At 51.5% G+C, this 13,245-nt stretch overlaps 1 protein-coding gene across 1 annotated transcript; it reads left to right on the top strand.

Moving 5' to 3' along the window:
* Positions 1-4,257: 4,257 nt before the first annotated feature.
* On the top strand, positions 4,258-5,235 carry LOC102047613 (olfactory receptor 14A16-like). The gene has a single exon (XM_005433820.4). It carries the CDS (start codon positions 4,270-4,272, stop codon positions 5,233-5,235), a length of 966 nt encoding a protein of 321 aa, XP_005433877.2. The 5' UTR covers positions 4,258-4,269.
* The last annotated feature ends 8,010 nt before the right edge of the window (positions 5,236-13,245 follow it).

Genomic DNA, 13,245 nt, shown 5'->3' with positions numbered 1-13,245 from the left:
GCAGGGACCTGTGCAGGATTCTCGACCAACCTCCTGCACAGAGCAGGCTCAGACTAGATTACTCAGGGCTTCACCCAAACACGCTTTGGTCCCTTTCTGGGACAGAGCCAGCACAGAGTCTCTGGGAAACGGCTTCCAGCACTTGGCTATCGTCATACTGGAAAAGCTTCTCACTTTATGACCTCTGACCCTCTCTGGTTTCAGCCTATTGCCTCTTGTCCTTGTGCCTTATAGCATGCACATGAGCCTGACTGCGTCCTCCTGGGAACAGCACCATGCTGCTGCATGTAACCCCAAGACCTTCCTTTCGCAGGGCTGGACAAGCCCAGCTGTCTCAACTTCTTCTCATGCTGCAAGTGTTCTACCTGTGACCACCACGGTGGGCCTCCACTGAAATGAGTCCAGTTTACAGATGTCTCTGGTATTCTGGATTCCATATATTCTGGATTTGTTATCTAAGACACCAAATGTGGGGCAGAATCACTACCACTGCCTCTGTCCCTTCTCACAGGGCTCAGGATGCTGTTGGCCACCTTTGCTGGTGGCTCATGCTTTGCCTGATGACACCTGAGGACCATCAGAGCCTTTCCCACAGAGCTGCTACCCAGCCACGCAGCCCCCTCTGTCATTGCAGGGCCTTAGTCCACTCTGGACATAGGACTTGGGATTTTTCTTTATTGGATACCATGAGGTTACTTTTGGCACATACTTGTGTTTGGTCTGTGTCCTTTAAGGGGGCAACGCTGCCTTCCAGTGCAGTGTCTGCTCTCTTGAGCGTGGTGACATCTACAAATGATATGAAAAAATCACTCTCTCCTTTCTTCCAGGTCATAAAAAAGAAGGCAGATGTCAGAACAGACCCCAGAAGAACACTGCTAGCTGGATGCCTCCAGGCAGAGAACCAGGCACTGATCGTGAATTTCAGAGGCTGACTGTCCAGCTGATTTTGTACCCATCTGCTTCTCTACCCATGTAGGCCATAATATCCATATGTAGGCACTAGAATATTGGGGCAATGGTTTTGAAAGCTTTGCTGCCTTCCAGTGAAAGACCACGACTGCTCTGTCTAAGTCCAGCAATCCTGTCCTTTCCTCACAGAAAGCAGAGAGGATGTCCAGGCACAATCTGCCCTGGGTGAATCCACTCACCTTCTCTTTCATACACCCAGAAATAGTATCTCAGTGGACGTGCTCTGGGGCTTTTACTTCCACTGCTCATCCTTTGGCCATCTCTTAAAAGTGCGTGCCATGGGTGGGTGCTGCCACCCCTGTGAGAGCTCTCCCGGTCTCCATAACCTTTCCCAGATGGTGGAGAGTGGCCTCCCTGTGACAGCAGCCTGCTCTCTCAGCTCCCTGGGATACTGCCCCTCTGCTCCCACGGACTGCTCAAGATTGCCTGAGTTCAAGGCACTTGATCCCCTCCCACTGCTGCTTCTTCTCCTCCAGAGTCCTGCCTGCAGCCACAGAGGCCTGGGAGAACTGGCCAGGGAAGGCAGAGGAGAAGAGTATGCAGAGCATCTCAGAAGTATCTACACTTGCCCTTGCTCAATTCAGCAGCAGCCACACAGTATCTCTGTGTCTTCCGTAACTGTTCCTGAAGGAGGGAACACTCCTTAGGGTTCCCTGGAATTGTCCCACAGGTCTAAACTCCATTTTGGATCTCTGGGCTGTTGGAGGCTTCTGTCCTTGCAGAGCAGCTGTGCTGAGCTCTGCCACCTGCCTTGGCACTTGGTTCCCCCAGTGTCACAGCTCTGTCTGCAACAGGACGGGCTCCAGTTGCCTCTGCGTGGGCCCCTGGCTGAGGGCACTGCTGCACATCTGGGCTGAAGCCCCCCAGCTGTGGCACCAGCCCAGCTCTGCCTGGCCATAAGGCAACCTGGTACCAAGTGTCCCAGAGCCTGTGGGTGCAAAGGCTTTGCTTCAGAATGGTGATGTGGCATGGGAAAAGAGAGCTGATCTTTGTAGCCCTAGGACTACAAACCCAGAATTAAATGCTTACATTTAATTAAGTAACTGAAGACATTCCCCACCCCACCCCCTCCCCAGCTTGGAGAACTAAGATGCTTTGCTATAGACTTCCTTGTGTCCTGTCTAATATGGGTTAAGGAAAGCTGATTCTCATGCCCAAATCTTCTGATTGGAGAAATACCACTGCTAGAAAGAAAAGTCTCTGCAGAGGTGAGGTGATTGCATGAGCCTGTTCCCCAGCAGGTTCCCCCGGAGCCCCAGGGACCCCTGGAGGGAGCCCAGAGGGGCAGAGCAAGGGCTGCCTTGGGCTGCTCCCTGCTGCTGAGCTGGGCCGGGCTCCTGCCATGAAGGGAGCTCATGGCAAATGGGCAGCACTGCAGAGAGACAGCTCTTCCTAGGAACAGGGCTGAGGCACTGCCTGCAGGCACCCAGGGGAGAGAAGCATGTCAGAGGGATGTTAAAGACAGTCTGGAGAGGGAGGGTGCCAAGATCTCACTGGGTCAGAAATCTTCACAGCCTTTTACACAGTAAGTCTCTGGCTGCAGGGCAATGCACGTGAGTATTCTGGCAGGGTCCCCTCAACCTGGCATATCCCTTGGTTGGTAGAATGGAGAGGGACACGCTCTGCAGCAGGGACTCTGTGCTGCACAGTCAGAGGCAGAAGGCATGCCATCTCCATTGCCTTAGGGATGGCTGCAGGGCTGTGAAGGTGGTTGTGCAGCCAGAGGTGCTCAGGGCTGTCCTTCTGAGCAAGGTCCCTGCTCCCAAGGGGTCTGTGTGCTGGTACTGTTACACTGCTGCCTGCCAGGGTCATCTTTTAGCCTGCTGAGGGAGCTCCCCACGGTTCTGTGAGGACAAGCTGTGGGTGGAAGGAGCAACCGCTGGCAGGGCGGGGTCCTGCTCTTGAGAGGGTGGGTGCTGCATGGCTCAGGGCTGCTCAGAGCCCCAGATCCCCCTGTCTTTGGAAGAAGGACATCGAGGCAGAATTGACCTGAAAGAGAAGGAGCCTGTTCTTTCAGTTTTCTTCTCTGGGGTGTCTGGGTGGGCAGTGGCAGATGGAAAGCTCTTTCTGCACTCTGCAGAACGCACGGAGACCTCTGTTCTCATCAGCACTTGTTTGAGCTGCTCCTTAGCCCCTGCAGGCACACAGAGCTGCCCTGGGCTGTGCCTGGCTGCCAGCAGGGGTCTGCAGGGCAGAGCTGAGCATGTAGTGGGTGGGATGGGCTGTGTGAGCACTGACAGGGTGGACAAGTGGTGACAGTGAACCAGGTCCAAATAGGCACAGCTCCAGGCATCAGGGACATGGGCAAAGGGTGGGGGGGAAACTGCAGATAAGCACTGCGGGAAGCTGTCTTCAGAAAGCTCTCATTTGGTCCTTCCCTGGAGGGATCTGCTAGTAATTGTCTGCTGAGCAATGATCTGATTCTACCTTTAAGACATGGCACCTTCAGGATCCCCGAGTGTCTGCTTTGCCTGTCCCCCTGGCCTTGCCACATGCCCTCCAGAAAAGCACAGCTCTCCTGCAGCATCCAAGGGAATGCTGAGTTTTCCCTGGGCAGCCAGTGCTCCCCTCCGAGTCCTTTGCTTCTCTCTGTGAGCAATGATGTCCTTCTCCACCACAACTCTACCTTGGGGCTGGGAATGTTTTCAGATCTGCCCTTTGAAACAGCACTGCCCGCTGTCATCAGAGTGCAGTTGTTGATAAAGATATTTAGAAAGAGTAATTTGTGTGTGCAGTCCCCCTTGAGGCAGCACGAGTCTAAGCGCAGAGTGGCTGAGAGCAAGACTGATGGACTCGGCAGCTCTCCTGACTATGCACTAAACCACACGTAGGTGAGCCCATTTACTTGTCCCCTCCTTAGCCTGTCCACACTTTCAGGCACAAAAATTAGAATTTCTGTCCCTGAAAATAGCACTTGCCAGGTGTGGCAGTAGGAAAACAAAACCAGACCTCAGACAAGATCATTATAAAATCATGCTAAGCCTCTCTTCTGCTGCCCACACTCTTTAGAGTTGTCAGGGCAGATGGGAAACTTTTCTTACAACTGACATCCCTTGTGAATACTGGAGCTCTCATAAAGCAGCTTCCATGTCCCCACTACAGCAGGGCAGAGCTGACTGCTTCAGAGCCCACAGTCCTGCTTCTCTCTCACATTCTGCCAGCACAGACCAGAGGAAGGAAATGCATTTGCACAGGGAGATAAAAATATTGGGGAAAATTGACTGGCTTTACTGTAGAAAGTCTATTCTAAATTGTCACTGCCTTTCCTCCGTGACAGGTCTCCATGCCCAGAGGCAGCAGATGTCCAACGGCAGCTCCATCACCCAGTTCCTCCTCCTGGCATTTGCAGATTCTCAGGAGCTGCAGCTCTTGCATTTCTGGCTCTTCCTGGGCACCTACCTGGCTGCCCTCATGGCCAACAGTCTCATCATCACTGCTGTAGTATGTGACCACCACCTTCACAGCCCCATGTACTTCTTCCTCCTGAATCTCTCTCTCCTCGACCTGGGCTCCATCTCCACCACTCTCCCCAAAGCCATGGCAAACTCCCTCTGGGGCACCAGAGGCATCCTCTATGCAGGATGTGCTGCACAGCTATTTTTCTTCCTCTTTTTGATCACAGCAGAATATTGTCTCCTCACCATCATGGCCTATGACCGCTATGTGGCCATCTGCAAACCCCTGCACTACGGGACCCTGTTGAGCAGCAGAAATTGTGTCTACATGGCAGCAGCTGCCTGGGCCAGTGGGTTTCTCACTGCTGTGCTGCACACCTCTGATTTATTCTCACTTCCATTCTGCCATGGTAATCTTGTGGACCAGTTCTTCTGTGAAGTCCCTCAGATCCTCAAGCTCTCCTGCTCAGAAATAGACTATGTCAGGGAAGTTGGGCTTCTCATGGTTAGTGCCTGTTTATTCTTTGGGTGTTTTGTTTTCATTGTGCTGTCCTACGTGCAGATCTTCAGGGCCGTGCTGAGGATCCCCTCTGAGCAGGGACGGCACAAAGCCTTTTCCACGTGCCTCCCTCACCTGGCTGTGGTCTCCCTCTTTGTCAGCACTGGCATGTTTGCCTACCTGAAGACCCCCTCCATCTCCTCCCCATCGCTGGACCTGGTGGTGACAGTTCTGTACTCGGTGGTACCTCCAGTGGTGAACCCCCTCATCTACAGCATGAGGAACCAGGAGCTCAAGGGTGCAGTGTCGAAACTGACAAGTGAATGTTACTCTGAAGCAAGAAACTGCCCTTCTTCTGCACAGCACTTATAATGGAACACATTACAGGCCCAGCCTGTGCGCTGTTGTTTTGATTGGTTATGGTCTTGTTCTACTAGTAGAACATTCTACTAGTAATGATGTTGTCATCTCCTCTCTATTCCAATGTCACCAGAGGTACAGAATCCTCCATGCAGGCAGTTACTAGTGGTATCCCTCAGTGACCAGCACTTGGACCAACACTGTTGAACATCTTTATGATCCCCCTGTATGCTGTGACTGTGTGCACTTTCAGCTGCCTTGTGGATGAGGCAAAACTGGGTAGAGGCCTTGAGCCATCTCCTCTAGTTCACCTTGCCTTGAGCAGGAGAGCCAGACAAGACGTTGTTTAGGGCTTTCTCCAGACCTGAGTTACTCCATAATTCAATGAATCTTTGCATTGAAGTGTTTCTGATGACAGAATATGCTGAAGAAAAAGGAAATAATAATAAAAAAGGTTCAACAAGGATATAGATGAAATAGAGGTCTTCATGTGAAGAATGTTCCTCCACTCAAATGGTTTGTGGGAAACATATTTGATATATTTGATGAAACAAGCATGCTTTTCTCTGGAGTAGTCAAGCACCATAAGGAGGGTGATGGAGGGCTATGGTATTAGAAGGTCAATTGGGCCTCAGAAACTCCTCATGCAGGAAGAAGTGCATGGCTGTGAGGGGCCTGTGAGGTCAGTTCTGTCTCTGGAGGTGACGGGCCAGCCACAGGAATGTGGCTGGGACAGTCCCACTGCCAAAAAGCCCCTAGGACCCACCCAGGAAAAGGGCTGAGATATGGGTTGTCATGTCCATTTTGAATGGGGACATGATGGGACAGCATCGAGGCACATGGCTTGGCCATGTCTCTGGCAGAAGCTGAAAGGCCAGAAGCAGTCACGTGGTTTAGGAGAACATGTGGGTATTCCTTCTCTTTGGTGAGGGAACAGACCATAAGTAAAGGCTAATTGGATGCACTCCCTGCTTTAAGGGTATTTTCTGAGATGGTAGATCTTTCCTGCATAGTGGGAAAAAGCAGGAGAGAGGAAAAAATGTCACAAAGTGCAACTTGGGAGGTGGAGAGTAGCTATCAGGGGGAAAACCTGTCACTCCAAGGGTCCCACCATGGTGCAAGAGGTCAGGCAGAGGGAGTCTAGATCAGCCCATGACTTTGTGTTTCAAGTAACAGTCAGTGAGAGTGAAGGTACCTCAGTGAAGGCATGAAAATGTCAGGGTGAGAGAAAGGCAGGGCAGCAAGATGGCCGCCTATAGACTGCAGGGAAAAAGGGGCAGGTGTCCAACCATGCAGAACAGCCCGCGGTGGAGATGGCAAAGGGTGCTGGCAAGGCTGGAAAGCACCAACAGAACCCAGGACTGTGTCCCCTCGGCTACGGCAGCTGTCTCTGCCACTGAGGCCTATGAGAAGATATGTTGTCCTCATGGCACTGGGGCATCGTTGCCTCCTTGCAAGCCCATGGGGAAGCTGGAAGTTGTTGTGCCGTTGCTGTCCTTCACTCACCATTGGATGCCCCACATTCCATGGTCCTCAGAAAGAGCCCTGAGGCCTGTGTGAGGGACAGCACCGACCTTCCCACAGGCTGGAGGTCATGGCTTGGCCTTTCTGCTTCACCAAGCAAGCCAAGGCTTTGCTCAGCAGCAGAGCTGCCTGCACAGCGCCTTTGCCCACCTGCAACCACAGCCTCCAAGGATGGGCTCTAACAAGGCCATGGGGAGGCTTTCTCAGCCATGGCCCTCAGCGGGGCCCATTAACGCTTCCAGGGATTATGGGGTTTGCTCCTGACTTGGTGTTCTTGAGAGGTTTCTTCAGTCTCCTCCCACCACCTGAAGTGCACAGCACCACAGACACCTTGGGCTCATTACGAGGCAGAAAGCCCTAACAAGCCATGTCTCTCCCATCAGGGAGGTCTGCTCCTCAAAGCTTGCACACTTAATGAGATAAGTTTTGGCAGTACAGGGAGAGAGCAAGGCAGGGAATGAGGACTTTGAAGAAGTGATAGTAGGATTCACCAATTACTGTTGATGCAGATTCTTCTTAGTAGGTGTGGCCAGGTGGGAAAATCAGTCCCTGGAGCTGAACACTTGTGTGGACAGCCTTGCTCCTCACCTCTCCAGCCCCGCTATTTCTCTCCTCAGCCCCACGGCACTTTCATCACTTGACATTAGACTTCTCCAGCCACCTTTGCAGCTGAATATTGCAGATTCTTTGCAGCAATTGCTACTTTCTTCCCTCAGTGACCTGGGTGCAAATAGGCATAGGAAAGGGTTTCTTTTCAGTAAGGAAAAAAAACCCCAACAAACAACTAGAAGCAAACCCAATCCAAGTTAATAAATATTAAAATACACTTCTCAGCTCTGTTATGGTTAGTTCAAGCAGATCCCCATGAGGTCCATCACCATTACTGAAGACTTCCCTATAGGAAGTATCAGGGAGACTACTGAAAGGCAGTCAGAATTTACCTCCCTGAAGCTCAAAGCAGAAACTAGGTGGGTGAGAGGGACAGATATGATCCAAGAGTAAGAGGAGGAAGGCATATGGAGAGTAACTTCTAAATCCATAGGTGTAAGTCAGAAAATCAGAATGTCAGCCTATTCCAAACTTCTTGAAATCCATAGGAGGTGTCGACTTTCTGGATCTCATGCAAAATTTTAGTGTGTTTCCAAATCTCTAGTGAGTTGGTAAAATTATTCCACTTTGATCTACATATATGCAACAATTGGTAGTAACAATAGTACAGGCTCCACCTTGAGATGCCAGCTTCATATCTAATACCATTCTATTTTGCACAGTCATAGGGGCTATTTCTGCAAAGCTTTTTTGGCACCTGAAGCATTCTTGGGCATCTCTTCCATTACTATGGATACTTCTACCACTGCCTTCTCCAATTCAGCAACCCCTAACCAAGGAATAATCCACACAGCAAAAGAATGAAACCCAGTGGGTCTTTCTATAAGGGGGTTTTGACTCCGCCTATGTCTCTGCAGGTAAGTTCTTAACCACAGGTTATTATACAATATCTCAGTTACAGTCATATCAGGAAAAATCCCTCCCCGAGTACAAGTACCCGACCATCTTGGTGGTAAAGCTTTTTGTGCTACACTGCCACTTACCCAACATCACCCAGTCCCCAGGGGAACATTCCAGTATCTACTTGCAGTGAATTCTGACAGGTTCATTAATTGCGTTGATGAATCACAATGTGGGTAGGGCCCCACAAAGACCAGAGTTCCATTTTGGTGTGTCTTGGCTTCATTTGTAGTAACACACCTCACAGTGGACAAGTGTGGATTCAATGTTGTCCAAGTCTGGAGGTCAGTCTCATTCCAATGAGTGTATCCTGGTCTTAGCTACAAGTTAGTCCCGTTAGTCCCAAATGGGATGGGGATACCAGCTAGAGGAATTCCTGCATGAGTATATTCAGGGAAATGGGTACATACACAACAACCCCTCTTATTAACAACATTCATCAATCTTCTCACCATTTTAAAATGAGTATTCCGTGTCCATGAGTCCTCCTGATCCCACCCAAGCTGAGGATTTAGCACACCACATCACAGGCCAAATTCTACACATCTGTAAAACATGTTTCAACAAACATCTACAGAGACATTTAACAGACTCCAACTTCCCTGTATACAACTCAATCTTATCTAGGGTCTTATTTCAGTCATTCATCTCTATGCTGTCTGTAATTAATGCAAGATACCTAAAATAGAACTTTAGGATTCTGGAGGTAGTTTCAAGCATAAAGGTTCTTCTTGGTTGACAGTATATTCTGTCATTGTGGCAGGTTTAACCCTGTGATGATATGTCCATGGAGTGACTCCTTCAGGCTTGGCAGCAGTGTAGGTGGTGAGCAAAATCTGGAAAGGTCCTTTACACTTCTTTTTCAACAATTCATCCAACCACATTCTCAGATACACCTGATCTCTGGGTTGATATTGATGTAATGGCACATCCAAGGACAGAGGTGTGCTCACAGTCGCGGACCTGTGGAGAGAAGACAGGACCTATTCTAGAGAGAGAACATATCTGTGGAATGGAAAAATCACCTGGGGGGGGGGGGGAGGAATTAGACACCTCCTACTCAAATGCCCACCCACCCACCCACCACTGAAAAGAGTGAAACCCCCGCTCGGGAAGCATGCGTAGTCACCAATCACAATAGAAGAATGTATGACTAGGGTCACTCAAGCTACACCTGAGAATAAAGAGAAGTATAACAAGTGAATAAATGAGGGGACGAATGGGGAAGACACCACGGAGAGGAAGTGAATGGAAGACACCACCAAGACTGACTCCTGGGATCGGCTGACAGGCTGAGCCTTGCTTCTCCCCCCCTTGGGATGCCTTGGATGAGACTTAAACTAAGTGCTTCTTCAGGAGATTTAGAAATGTCTCTAGAGAATTACTCTTTAATATTTGTAGCCAGGCTGAATTGTTGTAATTTTTCCACGCTTTTTATACTTTATAACATTTTACTTGCATGTGCCTTTTTGCAAACACTCACTATCACCAGCAATCAAAGAACCTGTGGATCTGTTGCTGATAAAACTGTACTGTTAAGTAGCTGGTTGTCACAGTTTCTCATTGAACATGACCATACCCTAGAGTGTGGCTGTGCTAGTTCATGAGCACAACTGTACTGGCAGTGCAGACTGCTATCAGTGTATCCAGGCCCGTGGTAGTCTAATATACTTATTAAATGTGACTGGACTTATAAGGATAAATTGGACATCACTTAGAATTTAAACCTAGCTGCACCTAATCTCCCACCTCAATGAGGAGAGCTGGAAGGACAGGGGGTGGGTGGGTGGGGGGTGGGGGGTGTGTGCGCACGCGCTGGGGTGTGGGGGTGTGGGGGTGCAGGTGTGTTATGTCCTGCTACATTACTCCATCCCCTTTAATGCAACAGGCTGTGAGACCAGTAGTCTTACTGGTAGTCCAAAAGCAAGTCCCAGTCAAGGACATGGATGGACATACTCAGGAATAACTTGGGCCACAGGAGTTTCCACATGTATGGGCCAGCAAGGAAAGCTGGCACCCAACACAGCCAGGATGTCGCTCTCAGATGATTGCTCATGGAAATTCACCATAAGCCACTTGGAGCAACACAAAGATGACTTTCAAGAACCTCCTCCTCTGCAGGGCCATGTTTTGCCTGAAAAAGAGGGAGTCCTGTGGCTGTCAATGAGCCAAGTCTTGAGCAACACCCTTCACCACAGGTGGACTTCCCTCTTCAGGTCAAAATGCACCATTTTGGAAGTCTGCTGCTGAGGGAGAGCTGACAGAGCAGCGCTCAGGAGCAACAGGATTTCTGTCCACACCATTCAACACTGCCGGCAGCTCTTCCCCAGAGGAAGAGCTCCAGGAGCACCTTCCACAAGGGAATGAAAATCATCCCAGGAAGCTGAAATCATCTCTGAAGAGGTGGGTCCGATGAAGAGTGCTTTTCAGCAGTCTTTCTGATGTGAACCTTGTTCTCACTTTGGCTGAGGAAGCAGCCTTGCTTTCACTTGTGGTCACACAGATCTCTCTTAGGGGTGCTTCTCCGCACAGCTGGCAAATGCAGGAGCCTTGTCTGGCTTTCCTCCCAGAGCCCTCCCAGAGCTGCGTGGTCTCTTGCCAGAGCTGGGGAGAAACCCCTTCCCTGACGCAGCCTTGGCTGTGCACCCGAGGGTCTGGCTATGCAGCAGTTTGTCCTATCATGGCCAAAGTTTGGGGCTCCGGCAAATGCATGGGATTGAAACTGTGAGGGGTTTGGCTCTTGGTCCTCCCTGAGAATGACCACAGCATAAGCAGCACTCGTGCTTCTGCGCCTGGGTGAGAGCACTGGGCAGCTGGCTGGGGAACAGCCCCTGCTCTCCCCTTGGCTTGCACTGGCCCTCAGACACCCCCTTTCTCCCCCTGTCCGCAGCAGAAAGATGTGGTATGTATATGGCGAAGATGCACTGGCTCAGCAGATGTCTCCACAATGAGATAAGGGCACCTGCCGTCTCCAGGAAGGCTGAAGACTGTTCCTAGGAAAAGAAACCAGAGAAAAGTTGGGCCTCTCTCTTGGGGTCTCTTCTCGAGGATGCCCAGCCACATGGGTTTTGTCTCTCTGTTTGGGAGGCGGCACCGAACCCCACGCACTGCCTCCCTGGGGCGAAGAGCAAGGCGGCCTGCTCGTCTCCTGCCACCAGTGACATCTGGGCGGAGCTCGGGCACAGAGCAGCTCTCCGAGCTCACCCTCGAGCACTTGACAGCAAGCAGCAGTGCCGACCTTACCTGCAATCCCTGCAGCCTGGCTGCGCCGCTTTGCAGGCCCTTGAGTGGCTGAGCTGGCAGCTGGCTTCAAAACGCCTGTCCCCAGCTCCACCTTCGTGCAGAGGCTCCTGTGGGAGGAAAAAGATGCCAGTTGCCCACCAGCCCCACAGTATGTGAGCCAAGGACCTTGCCAGATGGCCTGAGGAAGCCTCCCTGGGGATGTCCCAGCTGCATGGAGAGAGGGCAGCACAGCTGGGCCTCTTCCAGGGGTCCCCCTTCTCCTTTCCCCATCATTGGCTTTACAGGCCTGCAGCGGGAGAAGAGAAAGCAACTGGCAGTAGCAACCCCTTGCCGCAGGAAGCCCACCCCGGCAACACATCCTGATTCTCACCCCATCTCTGCCTGTTCCCTGGCCCCTGGCACTAACCCCCGCCTCGGCAGTCACCTCTCAGTGGCCGTTTGTGGGGGTGGCACAGGCTGCTGTCCTGCACTGCAGCCCCCCTCCTTATCCCTGGTCACTGGCAGACACCATTAGAGTTCGGTTTTCCCTGTTTTCAGGGCCGACTTCTGCAAACATGCTCACTTGTTTAGCCGGTCGGGTGTAACATGGACAAGGACGTTGAGCCTTTCCTTGCTGACAGCCTTGCACCCTGGCCCAATTTACTCTGCAGCATATTTCTATCGACCGGTCAGCTTGGGGTACTGATTTGGGTCACTCTCTGCCTATGACATGGTTCTGCCCTGTGCTTCCATGGCTGATCCTTCATTTCATTCTCAGATTTTCATTCTTACATCAGCAGTAAACACAGTCTCAAACACTTGCTGCATGTCAGCCCATGGAGGGTTATACACACAGAAGATGCCTCACAGAGTTTGTATCACCTGCTCCGGATCATATAGTTGTCTGGGCTGGCACCAAGCACTTCTGGGCTGGAACCAAGTACTGCTGCCACATCCACACCAGCTCATGTCTGTGGTGGGCACGGGCCAGGTGGGCTTCCCATGGCAGGTGAGATGTTTTCACCCATTATTTTCTTCACTCCCATTGCCTCCTGATGTTTCCTTCTTCTCCCTCTGCAGCTCTGCAGGGTCAGAGATCTGTCCCTTGCGCATCTCCTCATCACTGTGCTCAAGCTCAAGGCTGAGGGTCTGCTGGGTGCGGTGGCATGCCCTGCACCCCAGGAGCTCCTCTCAAGCTCCTCCCCAAGCCATGCAGGGCTCCAGATGCCTCCAGCGTCTCTTCCCCAGCCTCCTGCTGGGCCCTGAGCATCTGTGATGAACACTCCCAGAGCCCAGCTAAGCTGTAGCGCAGGGGTGGGCTCCCTGCAGCTCTCGTTAACCGCCAGAAGACCCCTTGCACTGGCAGACCCCACAGGGAAGGGTGCCCGCTCACTATCCCGTCATGCTTCCCCACACCCAGGACAGACCCCCGGCATGGCCCCACCAGTGTTCCCCAGGAAGGGGCATGTGAACGGCAAACAGCTTTGCTTCCCCAACAGCAAGACCAAGACTGATCTCTGGTCCAGACCAGAGAGGGGGGAGGACAAAAACAACCTAAAAGTGCCCCAAGGCCCCTTCCCACCTCCACCCTCAAGAATGGCTGGCCAGCACACAGATGTCAGCATCACAGGGTCAGCAGTGCTGGCCCCGTCCCTTCCCCTTTCACATGAAATTCAACTCCCAAAACAAAACACAGTTCCAGTGGGAAAATATGGTGGGGATGAGAAATCAGTGCTGAGCACAGGAAAGCATCAGCAGTATGGGAAA

The sequence above is a fragment of the Falco cherrug genome, chromosome 5, assembly GCF_023634085.1.
Source record: "Falco cherrug isolate bFalChe1 chromosome 5, bFalChe1.pri, whole genome shotgun sequence".
In the NCBI taxonomy this organism is placed as follows: Eukaryota; Metazoa; Chordata; class Aves; order Falconiformes; family Falconidae; genus Falco; species Falco cherrug.
The sequence above is the reverse complement of the archived record's forward strand: the minus strand, read 5'-3'. Positions and strand labels throughout refer to the sequence as shown.

Excerpts from the sequence above, each read along its gene's own strand:
- LOC102047613 (XM_005433820.4), top strand. The coding sequence starts at position 4,270 with ATGTCCAACGGCAGCTCCATCACCCAGTTCCTCCTCCTGGCATTTGCA.